The sequence below is a fragment of the Vulpes vulpes genome, chromosome 6 (assembly GCF_048418805.1).
Source record: "Vulpes vulpes isolate BD-2025 chromosome 6, VulVul3, whole genome shotgun sequence".
Classification (NCBI taxonomy): Eukaryota; Metazoa; Chordata; class Mammalia; order Carnivora; family Canidae; genus Vulpes; species Vulpes vulpes.
The window spans coordinates 100354798-100374040 of NC_132785.1; the positions used below are offsets into that span (position 1 = coordinate 100354798).

The 19243-nt window shown below is 33.6% G+C and overlaps 1 protein-coding gene and 2 pseudogenes across 27 annotated transcripts in view; 1 reads left to right on the top strand and 2 right to left on the bottom strand.

Moving 5' to 3' along the window:
• FUT8 (fucosyltransferase 8) overlaps positions 1 to 19243 on the top strand; it is a 298682-nt gene that overhangs the window by 178469 nt on the left and 100970 nt on the right. For all 27 annotated transcript variants that reach the window (XM_026008400.2, XM_026008394.2, XM_072761721.1 and 24 more), the window contains 2 exons: positions 18178 to 18293; positions 18404 to 18566. In XM_026008400.2, the coding sequence (XP_025864185.2) occupies positions 18178 to 18293; positions 18404 to 18566 (279 nt within the window). The remainder of the gene's footprint in view (positions 1 to 18177; positions 18294 to 18403; positions 18567 to 19243) is intronic.
• Positions 3125 to 4782, bottom strand: LOC112927175 (importin subunit alpha-1 pseudogene; annotated as a pseudogene).
• Positions 12545 to 12812, bottom strand: LOC112927303 (cytochrome c oxidase subunit 7B, mitochondrial pseudogene; annotated as a pseudogene).

The window sequence follows — 19243 nt, forward strand, 5'->3', positions numbered from 1 at the left end:
TCTTACAACTAGTTCAGGCAATTGATCAGTCCTTCCAGGCTTCAATGCTGTTTATCATCCCCACCATGATACCATAGGATTTCCAAGCTAATCTTACATTGCTTGTTGATCTTTACCATGTATTTTTCTTGATTTACTTGAGTCACTGTAAAACAGTCACCTGGACTCCACTCCTTTTATGAGTCTTTATGTGCCAATGCACATATAGATGCCTTATATTTACTTTTTCCAAGTGAAAAAGCAGAGTAAGGAAAATATCCACTACTTTAAATAAAGAATAATATAACAACTAAAATAAATAAATTTTGAGGTTAAGTGAGGAATCTACTACTTTTATTGTGAAAGAGGGATAATTATTCCTTTAGCAAACAAGATTTTTTTTGCTTTTGAAATGTTCAAAGTTTTATCATAGCACTGTAGATTCTATATTTCACAAAGTAAAGATACAGACTAAACTTGTCTGGTTAATATCTATGTAAAGAAGATAATTTTTGATTTTATAAAAAATTAAAATAGTTGTGAGATGATATGCTTTTCTGAAATGCACTTTTCTAATGAACCTTACACTGCCAATTTGACTAAGAAATCTCTATTATAAGTATAGAGAGGTGCCTGGGTGTCTTGTGTTGCCTGCCCCTTACCCCCTACATCAGTCTCATGCTTAGCTCAGAGTCGGCCTTTCCCTCTCTCTGCCTCCTCACTCTTGCTCTCTCATTCTTTCTCTCTCTCAAATAATTGAAATCTTTTTTAAAAAAGTAATTAAAAAATTAAGTGAAAAATTGCTTTTAAATGTGAATTTTTAAAATACAAATTAGAATATCTAATCTTTGTTGTTTATTAATACTTAAATCTGTCACTAAGGGTCAGAGTATCATTAACATGAATGGATATAATACATTTCATTAGCCACATTTCAAAAGTATTTAAATACGGACTTATCTTGAACTGTCTTGTGTCTATTTGACTATTTTAATATGAACTGAAAGTATTAGATTTTCTTTTTGGAGGTAAAATGATAGGGGAAACTTGTTTCCAGGGTTCACTTCTTCCTAAAAATAAAGTGTCATTTTATTTTTCTCATTTCCATGATATTCTTCAGTCTGGTTAGTAGTAGTTTCAAACCAGTTACCTGATTTTGAGAAGAAAGGTCACTTTGCATTAAGTAGAATTTGACATATATTCTTTATCAAAGAACTTGGTGAGAGTCATCTGTTTATTTTTCACAGCATTTTCTTCTATCATTTATACTCTAAAACGTTACTGCTGGGACTGATAATTATTCTGTGTTTCTTAAAGTATGAACATAAATCATATTATCTGGGCTAGAAAAAACAAACTTGTAACAATGGAAATGAAGTTTAAAAATGACCTGACAAACTGGTGATCTGGAATCTAAAACCTTTCCAGTCAAATTGAAATTAATTTTTGGTCCCTTTAGATTCTGTTGGGATTTTTTATTATATTTTTAATTTTAGGAATGATTTTTTTTAACCAGGTTAAATAAATGTACTCAGAAATGACCACATGCACATATGTATGCAAAATGGAAAGTTATAATTTTGATGTGTTATGATTTCAACTGTAGATCTCCTATAATAAAAACCACATTTTTTACTTGGATGTGAGTATGCATAATTTGAAGATTAAATGTACTTATTAATCATTGCTTTGACAGCAGCAGTGTTCAGTTAAAATTCTTGATATTGTCATATAATTTATATAGTATTCTTTCGAAAGCTGTTAATTCATTTATAGCAGTTACCAAGACTATTGTTCTGGAGAAGGATTATCTTTCTTTCTTATATGATAAGCTATTTTAATGTTACTGAAATTTTTAAAAGCCATCCTTCTTTCATGTTCCTTCAAATTTTCTTAGCAGACTATGATGTGAGTGTGCAGAATAACTAGGGAAGTTACTATTTATTATTTTGATAGTTTTCAGCTAACATCTCCAAGATGCCATAAGAAACAGATAGAAACTACATAATTCTTTGATGACCCAAGAGATTCTTTTGTTAAAAAAAATAGTAGCTTAATATTAGTGATTATTTTCTCTCAGAGGACTTACTATATTCTAGTATATTGAGTTTTCCAAGCATGGTCCTATGTAAACACTTATTTGAATATATAGAATTTTACTAAATTTTTTTGTAGACCAGTCAGCTCAGTAGCATGATTCATAAGAAGAAGGTGTAATCATAATCTTTATAATCTTTATAAAATTTTAGGGATGTACCATAAAGTTATTCCACAGTGTTCTGTGCTGTTCAACAATAGAACACAGTACAAAGGTTAATAGGTAACATTTATTGAGCCTCTACTATTTTGGAGCATTTAGTCCTCAAAATGAGTCTTTGTGTACTGTTGTTTTTCTTTCTTTTTTCTCTTTTTTACAGCCTTTACTTTGAGACATGATGGAAAAATCTTTCAGGTACACATGGAAAAGTAAGATATGATCACAGTTTGTGTTACTATTGTTATTGTCATAGTACAGATAAGGAAACAGGAGCTTAGGCTAAATAACTTCAGAGTCACACAGCTAGTAGGACCCTGATCAAGATCTGTCTTACTCTAAAACCACTGTAGTGTACCTAACCAGCAGTTAAAAAGGCATTGATTTGAATGATCTTTACAGTGATAGTAATGATTAATCATCTAATTTATCCATACTTACTACAATGATGTATATCCCAGAGTATGGCTTGGGGTAAAGGGCATAGTGTAACATTTCTTTGGTGGCCCAGAAACTCTTTCCACCTATCTTAAAACAGCTGAGGATATTTGGCTCCACACTGACCAATATGGATAACTAAATCAGGGTAACATTGAGCCAGATATTTATTTATTTATTTATTTATTTATTTATTTATTTATTTATTTATTTATTTATTTTAAGGGTGGAATTTAATCTTTATTTACAGGACACTGTAAGATAGGAGATTCCACATAGAAATAAGAAGCCCACTGAAAGGAGGAGCTTCATACAGTTTGTACAGTTCGGAACTGGTCAAGTATAGTTTCGTTGTAAAAAGTGCTACAATAACAAAACACATTTAAAAAGAGTTCTTAGTAGAGAAACTGTTAAGACAAACTTCTACCAGAGTACACAACAAACAACTTTCTGTCTCAGCTGTACAATCTAAAAGTTAAAGGTACCAGGAGTGCCATCCTGAACTTGGAATGTATAGCCTTCAGAGGTAGTTTCAGGCACAACATTCTGATCTTCCTCTTCTGCTACAGAGAAATACTTCTCAATCAAGTTTAATGAAGCTTTGTACACAGACTCATTTTCATGGTTTTGTAGAGCTTCAATTTTGTCTAAACCCCCACATTCTTCAGTCCTTATACTAAATTTCTCAGTTTCACTTAGTTTCTCAGTAGCCTGAAAGATGTTTAAAATGGCATCCAGAATAACCAGAATAATTTTGGTATCTTTTGCAGTTAAGAGGTTCATCAATGTTTCTATTATGCCACAATGAACAAGGAATACAATCTGTTCAACTGTTCCACCACTTGTATCGTTGGTCACAGCCCATATAGCTTCCTTTTGTGTCTTAAAGTCTGCCTTAGAGAGAACACCAACGAGGAATGGGACTAATCCATGATTCACAACTTGCTGTATCTGGTCCTGGCGACCAGCTGTGATGTTTGATATTGTCCATGTAGCTTCCTTTTGAATATTAGTTTTGGGGTTCGTTAAAAGGCTGGGAAAGACAGCAAGTGCTCCTGCATCTATTACAATCTGAGTCTGTTCATGTGTCCCAGTGACAATATTTCCTATAGCTCTTAGCGCAGGAGTCACAATGGATAATTCAGTAGCTCCTAGAAGCTTCACAAGTTGGGGCACAATTCCTGTTTTCACAACCATTTTAATCCGTTCATTTGGACCATCAGTAAGGTAGGAAATGTCCTAGCAGGTATCTGCTAATACTTCTGAATCATCATGTTGCAGGAGACGAACTAAGGTAGGAAGAATCTGCTCAACAGCATCTAACGGGGGTGCAGGATTCTTGTTGCAACAAAGATTTGAGAGTGTCCAAGTAAGGTTACGTAAGTAGCCACATGCTAAAGATGACATATCAGGAACTGCAAGGAGAGCCAACAGTGGGTCAGCTGCACCATACTTGATAACCAAGTCTGGAAAAACTGAACAATCACCTGCAATGTTTCCTAGAGCCCATACAGCTTGTTCACTGATGTGGGCATGGGAAGATGCCAACAGAGAAATGAATGCTGGGATAGCACCTCCGTCTACCACAGCCTTGGTCTGTTCTGATGTACCAGAAGCAATGTTAGTGAGGGCCCAAGCAGATTCAAACTGAATAGGACTACAATCAGTTCTGCCCAAGGAGGACACAAATTTTGGAATCAAACCAGCCCAGATTATGTTGTGTATGGGGGGCTGTTTTTCGCTAGAAAGTAGTTTCCTAGCAGCTTGAGTAGCCTGGAACTGGCTTTCCAAATTGTTGCTATTTATGCCTTTGACAATGTCATCAACAGACCAATTTGCAGTGCCCTGGTTGTTGCGGTTTTCTTGCAGTGGAGAGGTAGCATCATCAGGAAATGAGCTTACATTTCTCATTCTCAGCATCTGGTCATCATTCTTAGCTTTCCTCAGCTCCACATTAACTTCTATTGGGTGCCACCTCATTTCTGTACTGTTTTTCCCCTTGTTCTTGAATCTGTTAAGGTGGGCAGCTAGTAAATTAGCATTCTCGTTGGTGGACATCATTATGAGACAAAGGGAGAAAGCTCCACAGCCGGCTCAGGCTTCCACGGGAGGCGGTGTGCGTAGGCTGCGGGTCAGCTGCCCTCAAAACATGCACCACGGATCAGCCCAAAGACGGTGTCCGAGTTAAATATTTACAACTCATGCTACCTTATAGTAAATTTATTCTTAATAGGCTTTATTTTATTCTGTTGACTACCAGGAAGGATAATAAAGGCCTGAACTCCCAATTCTGGCTGCACCACATATTAGCTTTGGAACTTTGAACAAAGTTGCTTAACCTTTCTAAACTTCATTTCCTTGTCTATAAGAATAAATTCCTTTTTCATGATTATTATGAGTTGTAAATGAAATAGTTCTCTTAAAGGCTAAACACAGTGTCTTGAAGATAATGGGAGTGGCATATATTATAATAACTGTTATAACTGTATTGCCATTTTCATTATTCATGTTAGAACAAACAAGAGTGGGGGTTGATTGATTGATTGATTTGAGAGAGAATGAGAGAGAGAGAGAGAGCGTGAGAGAGCATGACCAGGGGAGGAGCAGAGGCAGAGGGAGAAGCAGGCTCCCCACCAAGCAGGGAACCCGATGCAGGGCTCAATCCTGGGACTCCAGAATCATTACCTGAGCTGAAGGCAGATGCTTAACTGACTGAGCCACTGAGGTGCCTGGGAATAAATTTTTTAAAAATTTGCTTGCAAACTTGAGTACTTTAGAAATAAATAAGCAGCTTGGTGATAAGCATTCAGACAAACTAATGTGCCCTGCCCTTATATGAGAAACATTATAGTCGTAGCAATCTGCCAATTTAATTTCAGAGTTCTATTATGAATATAAGTATACATGTTTCTACTTTTAGATATGTCTGTGTACATATGTATATATGTACTTTTGGGAGAAAAGAATATGTGTATGCATCTATTAAATCTAGACTAATTTAGCTTTTAGTGTTTTTGTTTAGTAGAAGTCTTACCGTTTCTTAGTTTATTGTCATCATTGAAATGTGGAAGAAAATAATGTTAGGTTTCCATAATAGTACACTTACTTATTTCAAAAACTAAACTATTGTTTGCATTTTTTTACAAGCCTCTGAACATAAAACTTAATTTTTGCTTGAGCTGTTTTTCACCTTGTAAATGAGAAATAAGCAAAAACAATCATCAGCACTAGTAAACAGAAAACATGGTTTTCAGAATATGCTGCCCACTCTCATATCAGGCATATAAATAAGGTAATCATTTTTATAAAAAGAAATTAGATGGAGGAAGAGAGGGGAAAAGAAAACCTAAATTCATCGAGAATGCTTGCAGTTTCCTCCTTTCCATGCATACTTTTAACTGCATTTCTTGTAAGCATTTTTTAAAAAATGAAGGTGTACCTGAAAGGAGACAAAAAAAAAATACCCTTTTAGAAATTTATTTTCCAAAATGTCATTTTAATTACTATAATATATTCCCAGTTTCCTTATGAGTATTTTCTGAAATTTTCTAAATTCTTACTCATGCTAGGGAATGGCTGGTATAGGCAAGCTACTCAAGTTTGGACCTATGTCATATAAAGGCCTGATCTACCACCTTGAAGGAAGTCTATGCTTAGAAGAATTTGAGGATATATTGCTGGGCCAGACATCCAGAGATACTCTGTGGTTTGCAAGGTTTCCAAGTCGCTTTTCAACATTTTATCTTAAGGGTTCTGCTTCACTTAGTAAACTAGTAGTGTTACCTTTTTTTTTCTACCTTCAAACCTTGCATCTAAAGAATCTTAGTAGCATGATTTGGCGGGCTATTGAGGTCTTTCCATTTCTTAATAAAGCCATTCACTGTCTTCTTAATTTGTAAGAAGAGATTTCCAATAATAGTTTATCAGGTCTTTGTATATAAGCTTTGACAAAAATTCAGTGGTCTATAAATCTGCCCAGAAGATATTCTCACCAAAGATTTCATGCCATTTGAGTACATGAAGAAAATTAGCTGGTATTATTGAGAAATGTTGGAATGTAGGAATTTCTCCAAAAAATGATAGATGTATTAACAGAAGAATAACTTGATAATAAGGCCAGCATTGGACATTTATTTTAACCAAAAAAACCTAGAATAGAATGTCCAAATGTTTTACAACAACCTGTGTTTTGGGCATTTTCTTCCATTTAAAGTGTTCATTCTTAGGGCCATGGTAGAGTGGCTCTGTTGGTTAAACATCTGCCTTTGGCTCAGGTCATGATCTTGGGGTCCTTGAGTCCCTTATCTGGGCCCCTGCTCAGCTCTGCTTGTCCCTCTCCCTTTGCCCCTCCCCCTGCTCAATCTCTCTGTCTCTATCTCTTAAATAAATAAATCTTTTTTTAAAAGTATTCATTCTTAATGAAAAGAATGAATTTATAAAAACAAATATGGCAATTGGATTTTTGAAAAAGTAATTGAATTTTCCATCTACTCAGATTTCAATTTCACAAGTGCTTTATTTTCACTTCTCACTGATCTTTAGCTGGCTACATAACAGAGCTTTATTGTTTTCCCCTTCCTTTACACCTTCTTCTTTTTCCCCTTGGCTCTGATAAATAGTGATTTGTTTGTTAGTTCATTTATTCAAAAAATATTTATGAAGCAATTATTGTGTGGCAGAGAATGTGTCATATGTTATATATAAAATAGTGCCCTCACCAATTTGCATGTAGCAGAGAGGAGAAACAAGCTTTTACTTTAAATATGTGGTTATAGAAACAGCCAAAATCACCATCAATAGGGGATACGTTGAATAGATTATGATATTTATGTAAAATGAATGTTTTATAGCTCTCTCTCTGTGTGTGTATGTGTTTTACATTTTTAGAAAAATACCTAAGACACTGCCAACAGTGAAGTAGAAGACACAGATTCTACTGAGGGTCCATGGGGACTGGACTTGTTATTCATTTATATGTAATCTTGTACCTTAAAAAAGAAATAAACCTCTATTCATGTACTATATTTTCAAAGAAACTTTAAGTGAATAAGATTGAAGGAAAATTAACAGTACAATGAATAAGCAAATAAATAAGTAATTACACTTTTGTCAAAAAAAATCTGGAGATAAAACCTTCAAATTTTACGACAATCGTTCATTATCTTAATTTTTGTGTTTTATCCAAAATGCCTTCTTTTACCAGGGGTGTTGTCACATTTGAAGTGAACAGGGACAACTGTCAGTCTAGATTGTTCTGTCTAAGGCTTGTTGGATGATGAAAGAATGGCCAAATTTACGTTTTCTATTTCACTTGTCAAAACAAACATGGTCACAGATTTCCTGGGAGAATTGAGCCTGAGACCTCTATTTAATGTTGATATTACAGTATCTAGAGCTGAAGAAGGATACAAATTATCCCATGTGATTATTCTATTGAAGCTGATGTGGTTCCTTGACCCTTGTACTCCTTCTTCCATACCATTCTGAATTTCTTCACATTAGGTAAAATGGATAGGTATAATGACAAGAAATAGCTTTTCTAATCATAAATCAGCCTGTTATTCTTGGATAAAGTTGGATAGTCATGATGTAATTTTAAATACATTGCTGTACTTGTTAATATATCACTTGAGATTTTGAAAATAAGTTTTAAATTGAATTGGCCTTTTACTTTCCTTTTCTTGATCTTTTTATTCCTTCTATATCAACCTTATCCTAATCTTAGGAATAGAATTTTGGAGCATCCTCTCTTATATTCCAGAGATAACTTCAATTCAGATAATTGTTTTATGAAGATTTTTATAACTCATCTATAAAAATGCCTGGACCTAGCATTTTTTTAATTCAGTAGATTTTTGACTACTGATTCAATTTGTTTCTTTTTAATCTATTTGGTAATTTAACTTCTAGGAATTATTTACTTTTTCCATGTTTTTAAGTGCCTGAAAATGTTTATAGTATTTTGTGATTAATTTTTAATATTCTTGATCTATGTGTGTAATTCCCTTTACATTCCTAATATTGTTTATTTGTACCTAGGTTCTTTTGCTTAATTAAGGTCTTTATTATTCCAATATTCATGGCATAATTGTTGAAACTGTTTAAGAAAGCAACCTGTTTTAAATCAATTATTAAATATATTTCTGATGATAAAAGTTTAATTTTTCTGAGAGCACTGTATAATCATTCCACTTAGCTACGAATTCACTGTTTTTTCATATTCTGACTAGAGGGTAAGAATTTACTGGTTTTCATATTTTTGGACAGGTCCACTGAATTCCTTGAAGAGTGGGACTTTTGTTGGGTATTAGTAGGGCACCTTCATGTTTTTTAATAAAGATTTTTGTCAAATGTTTTATTCAGGGGAGTTCTATAACTTTTGGTGTATACAATGAATCTCACCTGGTAAGATCAAGAATTGTTCCTAACCCGGGGAATGCCAAGCACTGATTTCATTAATTCTTTTTTTTTTTAAAGACTTATTTATTTATTTATTCATGAGAGACACACACACACAGAGAGGCAGAGACACAAGCAGAGGGAGATGCAGGCTCCATGCAGGGAGCCCGATGTGGGACTCGATCCCAGGACTCCAGGATCATGCCCTGAGCCAAAGGCATACGATCAACCACCGAGCCACCCAGGCATCCCTTCATTAATTCTTTTAGAGAATTATTTTCCCAGCCTTCAGAAGTTTCCTTACATACACATGCTGATTGTCAAGTAGACCTATGCATATCTCTGGAGTTTTCTCCCTGTTCACCTCTCTCTTCTGTGGTACTCTGGTCATCCATACTCTGAGACATCTAGACTCAGCTCCATCACTCCAGATGTAGTCAGGAAACTCTCAGGACAGTAAACTGGGGCAATAGAATGGCTGTGATCATTTGTATTCCCTTCTCTGTCTGATTCTAGTGTTTTTTTTTTTCAGCTTTATTGAGATGTAACTGATATAAAACATTGTGCAAGGTTAGGGTGTGCAACATGGTTTAATACATATCTATGTTATTAAATGATTACCACTGAAAGGTTAGTTAACACAACCATCTCAACCCATAATTATAATTCTTTTGTAGTGAGAACATTGAAGATCTACTTTCTTTGAAATTTTCAAGTATAGAATACAGTATTGTTAACTATAGTCACTGTGCTGTACATTAAATTCTTCAGACTTTATTTATTTTAGGACTGTAAGTTTATACCCTTTGACCAACATTTTCCCATTTTTTCCAAACCTCAGTCCTTGGTAACTACCAGTCTACACTCCATTTTTTGTGAGTTTGTAATTTTTATATTTCATGTAAAGGTGTGTGTGTATATATATATATATAATTATGGATGAATAAAGAGTATATGGTATGTATATATGGTGGGTATGTGTGTATATAGTGTGTGTATATATATATGCCAATACACACACATGCACCATATATACATACCATATGTTCTTTATCTATTCATCCTTCAACAGACACTTAAGTTTTTCCCATGCCCTAAGTATTGTGAATAATGCAAAGAACATGGGAATGCAGGTATTTCTTTGAGATACTGATTTTTATTTCCTTTGGATATAAACTGAGTGGATTACTGGATCATATGGTAGTCCTATTTTAAATTTGTAAGAAATGTTCATACTGTTTTCCATAAAGACTGAATCAATTTACATTTCTGCCAGCAGTATCAACGTTTTCCTTTCTTCCACATCCTCCACTAGCACTTGTTATTTCTTGTCTGTTTGATAACCATTCTAATAGGTGTGAGGTGGTTTTAATTTGCATTTCTATCATGATTAGTAATGTTAATCATCTTGCATATACCTTTGTAAATGTCAGACATTTATATATTGGCTTTGAAAAAATGTGTATTCAAGACCTTTCCTAAATTTTTAATCAGATGATGATGTTTTTGCTACTGAGTTGCATGAGTATTAATAGATATTCGATATTAACCCCTTATCCAGATACATGGTTTGCAAATATTTTCTCCCCTTCAATAGATTGCCTTTTCATTCTTTTGATAATTTTGATTGCTGTGCAAAAGCTTTTTAATTTGATATAGTCCAGTTGTTGGTTTTTGCTTTTGTTGCTTATGCTAAAAAATATCATTGCTAAGACCAGTGTCGAGTTTTCCTTCATTTCCTTCTAGAGCTTTATGATTTCAGGTCTTTCATTCAAGTTTTGAATACATTTTCAGTTAAATTTTACGGATGGTGGTAAGATAGGGATCCAGTTTCATTGTTTTGCATATGGTTATCCAGTTTTTTTCCAGCATCATTCCTTAGAGAGAACTATCCTTTCTCCATTGAGTATTCCTGGCTCCCTTGTTAAATATTAGTTGACTATATATGTAAGAATTTATTTCTGAACTCTTGATTCTGGTCTGTATATCTGTTTTTATGCCATGCCATACTGCTTTAAATTCTATAGCTTTGTAATATAGCTTGAAATGAGGAAGTGTGATGCCTCCAACTTTATTCTTTCTTGGTATTGCTTTGTCTATTCAGTGTCTTTGTGTTTCTATACAAATTTTAGGATATTTTTTTATTTCTGTGAAAAATGACATTGGAATTATGGCAGAGATTGCGTTGAATCTATACATAGCTTAAGTGGTATGGATATTTTACAACATTATTTTTTCTGATTTAAGAATATGAGTATTTTTCTATTTGTATCTTTTTTCATCCAAGTCTTACAGTTTTCAGTGTACAAATCTTTCACCCCCCTTTTATTCTTAAATATTTTATTTTTCTGGTATTATTGTGAATAGACTTTTTAAATTTGTTTTTCAGATGTTTCATTATTAGCGTAAAGAAATGCAACTGATTTTTCTGTTTCTTTTGTATCCTGCTACTTTACTGAATTTATTGATTAGTTCTAACAATTTTTGGTGGAGTCTTTAGGATTTTTTATATATAAGGTTATATTATCTGCAAACAAAGACAGTTTTACTTTTTCTTTTCTAGTTGTGTGCTTTTTATTTATTTCTCTTGCCTGATTGTTCTGGCTGTGAGTTCCAAACTACATTGAATAGGTATAGTGACAGTGGGCTCTCTTATATTGTTCCTGATCTTAAGAGGAAAAGCTTTCCACCTTTTACCATTATGTTAGCTGTAGGCTTGTCATATATGGCCTCTTATACCCACTTTGTGAAGACATATTACCATGAAAGAATGTTGAATTTTATCAAATGCTTTTTCAGAAACTATTGAGATAGTCATAGGATTATTGTAGTTTATTCTATTAATGTGATGTATCCTACTTAATCACATACATTGAACCATCCTTGCATGCTAGGAATGAATCCCACTTGATCATGGTATATGATCCTTTTAATGTGCTGTTTAATTTGGTTTGCTAGTATTTTGTTGAGAAATTTTTCATCTATATACATCAGGAATATTGGCTTGTAGTTTTATTTCCTTGTAGTGTCCTTATCTGGCTCTGGTAATGCTGGCTTTGCAAAATGAATTTGCAAGTGTTCCCTTACTTTAGTTTTCTAGAACAGTTTAAAAAGGATTGGCATTTTTAAAAAAATGTTTTGTAGAATTTGCCCTTGAAGACATCTGGTACTGAGCATTTCTTTGTTGGGAGATTTTTGGTTACTTGCTCAATCTTGTTGCTCATTATTAGTCTATTCAGATCTTTTATTTCTTGATACATTGTACTTTTTAAAGAATTTACTCATTTCTCCTAGGTTGTCTGATTTATTGGCATGTAATTAATTCACAGTAGTCTCTTACAACTCTTTAAATTTCTGAGATCAGTTATAATGTCTTCTCTTTTTTCATTAATTGTTTTTAAGTTTTCAACTATACCTTATTTCTTCAATCATGCCATATTTTAATGGGTGTGCAGTACTTTTACTTGGCATCAATCATGAGTTGGCTTTGAAACAATACTGATTTCTTCATTCCTTTGGGATGACTACACCAACAGGAGACAGGTCCCATTCTATTCCAATTTGTGTTTCTGTGTATGCCCATACAGAAACACATAACAGTAGCTCTGTTAGCTAATACAGCATAGCCATATTTGCCATGGAAATCAGATGCCCCTTTCTGATGGCTCTATTTTGCCATTGTTTTCTGAATGCTTTGAACTTGGAGACAACTTAGAATGATTTTGGCTGTGGGAAACACCATGAAGCTGAAGATAGAATGGTGGCAACTGCAGCTGTTGGTTTGCTGCACTTCGTGCCAAAAGCCCTGAAAAACCTAAAAACCTTTTTTGGTCTTTTTTTTTTTCTTGGTAAATCTAGCTAAAGGTTTGTTAATTTTGATTATTTTTTCAAAAAACCAACTTTTAGTTTCATTAATTGTCTTATTCTTTTCCTTTTTTCTATTTCATTTTCTTTTGCTCAGATTTTTGTTATTTCTTTCTTTCCTTCTACTTATTTGGAGTTAGTTTGTTCTTTTTCCATTTCCTTAAAATATAAATTTAGATTGTTTATTTGAATGTCTCATTTCTTAATGTAAGTATTTATTGCTATCAACTTCTGTCTTAGATCTGCTTTTCTGTATCCCCTATGTTTTGGTATGTTGGCTTTCCATATTCATTTGTTTCAAGATATTAAAAATTTCCTTTTTGATTTTTTTCTTTGACCCAATTTTTTCTCAGGAGTGTGGGGTTTTGTTTTCACATATTTGTGAATATCTCCTTTTTCTCCTGTTACCTAGTTCTAATTTCATACCATTTGATCAGGAAAGATTCTTGGTATGGTTTTCTAAATTTGCTAAGACATTTTTTGTGACTACAAATATGATCTGGGATGCCTGGGTGGCTCAACAGTTGAGCGTCTGCCTTTGGCCCAGGGCATGATCCTAGAGCCCTCGGATCGAGTCCCACATCGGGCTCTCTGCATGGAGCCTGCTTCTCCCTCTGCCTGTGTCTCTGCCTCTCTCTCTCTCTTTCTCTCTCTGTGTGTGTGTGTGTGTGTGTGTGTGTCATGAATAAATAAATAAAATCTTTTAAAAAAATAAAATAAAATATGATCTGTCCCAGAAAATGTTTCATCTGTGCTTGAATGTATATTCTGCTGCTGTTGGACTGTTCTGTATGTGTCTATGAAGTCCATTTTGTCTAAAGTATAGTTCAAGTCTAATATTTCCTTATTAATTTTATGATTGAATGATCAGCCCATTGTTGGAGATGGGGTTCCCACAATAGTAGTGGAACCTGCTATTGTTATTGTCTGTTTCACCCTTTAGGTTTGATAATACTTAATGTATTTAAGTGCTCTAATTCTAGGGACATATATATTTACATTTGTTACATACTCTTAGAGGACTGACCTCTTTACCATTTTATAATGAGCTTCTTTGTCTTTTTTTTATAGTTTTTGACTTAAAGTCTATTTTGTCTGGTATAAGTATAGTTACCTTTGTTCTCTTTTGGTTACCATTTTCATGAAATATCAATTTTCATCCTTCACTGTAAGCCTGTATGTGCGCTTAAAGCTGATGTAAGTATTATAAGCAACATATACTTAGATCTTGCTTTTTTAAGCACTTAGTCTATTCCTTTTGACTGGAGAATTTAATACATTTACATTTAAAGTACTTATTGATAAGTAAACACTAATGCCATCATATTATTTTTCTGGCTGTTTTGTTAGCGCCCCCCCCCCCCCCCCCGGCCTTCTTCCTCTCTTGCTGTTTTCCTTTGTGATTGATGATTTTACTTGATGGTATTCTTTGATTCTGTTCTCTTTACCTTTTGTGTATCTGCTGTTAGTTTTTGTTCTGTGGTTACCATGAGAGTTAAATGAAACACCATGAAGATCTAGCAGTCCATTTTAAACTGATTACAACTTAAGTTTATCATACAAAAAAAAAAAAAACCCTCTCTCTCCCTTTTTACTCTCTCCCCACATTTTATGTTTTGATGTCACAATTATATCTCTATATTGTATAGTAATTAACAAATAATTGTAGTTACGATCTTTTAACTTTTATACCAGAATGAAATGATTAAAACACTACCATATTACAGTACTGTAGTATACTGAATTTGGTTATATACTTCCTTTACCATTGTGTTTTATATTTTTATGTTTTCATGTTACTAATTAGCATCTTTTCATTTCAGCTTAAAGAACTTTTACCATTTCTTAAAAGGTTAGTCTCATGGTGATGAACTCCCTCAACTTTTGTTGTTCTTGGAAATTCTTTACCTCTACTTCATTTTTGAAGGACAGCCTTGCCAAATAAAGTATTCTTGATTGGTAGTATTCTTTTTATAGTGCTTTGAAAACAGTATCCCACTCTCCTAATCTGTAAGGTTTCTACTGAGAAAGCCACTGATAGCCTCATGGAGGTTCACTTGTATGTGAGGAATTTTTTTTCCTCTTGCTGCTTTTAAAATTTTTTGTGTTTGATTTTAGATAGTTTTATTTTTATTTTTTTTAAAGATTTTTATCTATTTATTCATGAGAGACACACACAGAGAGAGAGAGGCAGAGACACAGGTAGAGGGAGAAGCAGGCTCCATGCAGGGAGCCCGACGTGGGACTTGATCCCAGGTCTCCAGGATCAGACCCTGGGCTGAAGGCAGTGCTAAACCGCTGAGCCACCTGGGCTGCCCCAGATAGTTTTATTATAATTTGCCTTAAAGAAGATTTTTTTGGGTTGAAACTCTGAGGACTGTGAGGCTGCATTGAACTTAGATGTCCAAATCTCTTAGCAGATTCCTTTAAGAAGATTATTCTGAATTCTTCTTTAGACAATTAATTAATTAATTAATTATATCTTTATTTCTTTAAGGCTATTGGAGCTTTATTAATTTATTAGCTTTATTAGTTTTCATGTTTACTTGATTCTTCCCAATCTTCATATTCTTATTTTTTTTTAAGATTTTATTTATTTATTCATAGAGACGCAGAGAGAGAGAGAGAGAGAGAGAGGCAGAGACACAGGCAGAGGGAGAGGCAGGCTCCATGCACCGGGAACCCAACGTGGGACTCGATCCCAGGTCTCCAGGATCGCGCCCTGGGCCAAAGGCAGGCACCAAACCGCTGCGCCACCCAGGGATCCCCCTCCTCTTATCTTATTCTAATGAGGTTTTCTCATTTCGTTTTGTTTTGTTTTTTGGGTTTTTTTTTTTTTGTAACCAAAGTGGATGCTTCAGCCTCACCACCATGTTTTGGGATCTTTGCAAATGTCTCTATATAGTTGCTAGTTGCCCTTTCCCTGAAGGGGACTAACGTGGGGAACCACCTATTTTTCCATCTTTCAAATGGTTGATTCCAGTTTTATTAAACTGTTATTTCATATATTTTGTCTGTTTTTTCAGTTGTTTCAGACATTATGGTAAATTTAATCTCTGGTGCTTCATCTTGGCCAGAAGATATCCTATATATCTTTTGCATAGTTAGTATGATGCAAAACAAAATCAAATCCTAAATATTCAGATAATGTCCTTGCAGATTGACTCTTCTGGAATGGTTTTGGAAAGAATAGTCCTTATTGTGTACTTTTTTTTTTTTTTTACACTGGCTTCTCTATTACTTTTATCTGTAGTTTATCCACAGTTGGATTAGATTATTATATATAATAATGTAATATAAATTACTAATTCATGTATGTTTTATTAAAATTAGATTGGAAAAATAAATAAAATAAAATTAGATTGGATTTAGTACTTCATGGAAATCTACTGAAATGATTTAATGCTGTTTTTTCTTGCCTTTTTTACACTAATTTTTTTCCATCAATATAAGAGGAAATGAGATGAAGAAGAGAACCTAGACATATTTTTTTTTTTGTGTTGTCTGGAATTTTCTGTCATTAAGGTATGTTCTGGAAAAGGGCATGCTTGTCCTATGGCATATTGCTCCCAAAAATAAATTCTAAGAGGTAGTAGTTTTAGTCTCTTATCAAATTATTTCCTAGAAATCAGCCATCTAGTTCAGAAAGAGATTAAAAGCCAAATTTTAAAAACTGTATACCAGGAAATGCCTCATTTATGAATGTATGCACATTTGAGCTTATAAATTGGGTAATTGTGCACCTAACAACTCTGTTTATTTTATCATTATTCACTCTATGTATACAAATTAAGGCTTTGTAATTCAAATTTTGTAGCCTGGGATACTCATGATTAGAGAATGGTTATTTTTCATGCTGCTGTTCAGTGTTAATGCATACAATTACAGAATACCTCATTTACTCTGGTAGATTTGTAGCAAGAGCTACTTTACTAAGCCTTTATTCTGAAGTGGTATAGGTAAGTAATAGTTAATTTGGCTGTTACATAAAAAAATATTCAAAAAGGTATAAAAAATCTGTATTGCAGTCTTTACATCAAAGGACTGAGTTGACATCTGAATTTAAGTTCTGCCAAGTATATTTTAAAAATTAAGTTCCCTTAAAATGATTGTGATAAGAATAGATAACCCAGATATTTTGCAATTATAGCTCATCTCTGAAATGCCTGAGCCCAGATACAATGGTCCTGAGAGTTTATTGCCAAACATTGTGCTAAATACTTCCATAGATTTTGGAAGAAAATCAGCCATTATTTAATCTTCACAATAATTATGCAAATATATACATAGATGTATGGATGTAAGTATTATGTGAACGTGTGTTAGTTTTCTATTGCTGCCGTAATAGTTACTACAAACTTTGTGGCTCAAAACAATAGAAATTTATTCTCTTACAGTTTGGGAGGGCAGAAGTCTGACATGAGTTTTACTGGGCCCAAACCAAAGTGTCAGCAAGGCCACATTCCTCTGGGAAACTCTAGGGGAGAATCTGTTTCCTTGCTTTTCCCAGCTTCTGAGGATGCATTCCTTGTATTTGTTGCTTATAACCCCATCCTCCCATCTTTAAAGCTAATAGCTACACCATCTTCTCTTCTTTTGTAGTAAAACCTTCCTCTGCCTCCCTCTTATAAGAACATTTGTGATTACAATTAAGGCCCACCTACATAATCCAAAACTGTTCATTTTTTTTCCAAATGCTCATATTCTACTCTTGTCTTTCCTTTCTATAAAACCAGTACTTAGCAATCTAAGGTCATGAGTTTATGAATTAAAGCACCAATTTACATAACTTGATATTGTGATGAATTCAGAAATAATTTATATTTGCTATTTGAACACCCACACATGTTTAGATTCATACTTTCTTATTTCCCTTAAGCCTTTTTGTCACCTTCTCTTTCACCTTTGTTGCTCTTGACACTAATGAAAAATTGACCACTATGCCACGGGTGGTGTTTTTCTAAGTGATATGATGAGAGTTTTTAGTACACAATCCTAAAGGCTCCTGTATTCCTAGAAGGTCATGGATATCTGAGCTAGATTATTTTTTTCTGGTTTTGTTCAGTATCATTCCATTGTTTATGCTTTATCCTATACCTTTGGAGAGAAAATTTTATTTTGTACTTCTATTATATGATTTATGACTTCTAGAGTTACCAATAAATATTTTGTAGCAAAGTAAGCATTAATTTTGTTGTATAATTTATAAGCTAAATGTTTACATTTTCTTTTTTGAATTACAGGATACCAGAAGGTCCCATCGACCAGGCGCCAGCTTCAGGAAGAGTTCGTGCTTTAGAAGAACAGCTTTTGAAGGCCAAAGAACAGATTGAAAATTATAAGAAACAAACTAGAAATGGTAGGTGATTATGTAGTCTTTTTCTTCTTTAATATGTTGATATTACCACAAATAATTAAAATTTTCTTTAATCAAAATATGAAAATGTTAATACTATTTATTCTTTGCAGGTCTGGGGAAGGATCATGAAATCCTAAGGAGGAGGATTGAAAATGGAGCTAAAGAGCTCTGGTTTTTTCTACAAAGTGAATTAAAGAAATTAAAGAATTTAGAAGGAAATGTACTCCAAAGACATGCAGATGAATTTCTGTCAGATTTGGGACATCATGAAAGGTGCTATTCTTTTTTTACATTTCGCTGGGGCTTTGGTAAAGATTATACTCTAAGAATATAAACTGGAATTTTTGTTAATTTCCCTATTGAATGGTAAGTGATACCTACCATATTTAGAAGAAGAGTACCTAAGATTTTAAGGACAATAATTCCCAAGTGTAGTTCATCAACTAAAATATATCACTGGAAAATATTATTTAAAATGTATTTTTAGAAATCTTTATAACCCTAAGTAAACTCTGAAGGTGTCAGCCAGTAATGCATTAAAATATCTTCCTATAAATTTCCTTCATATACAATCAATAATTGGAGTATGCAGTTTTACATTATAATACATTGGAACTCCTACTGAGGCTGGCAGTTATGTTTCTAATTCACACATTAAAGACTTTAAAATAACACCTTTTTAGGATTTCTAATTAAAGGTTACACATGTTTTTAATAAATGGCTACATTTCTTTTAATTCTTTTCTACTTAGTTGCTTTAGAAAGAAGAACCTGAGATCTCCCTAGTTAAATTTATTTCTCCTGTTTACATATTCCTGAAAATATGCAGTTTATCTTCCATAGAAAAGAAAACATTTTGGTACTGGCATATTCATGCGGAACACAGTGTATCTTAGAATCATTATAAATACAGTGAAACCTGTCCTTAGGCCTGTTATATATACAAGTCT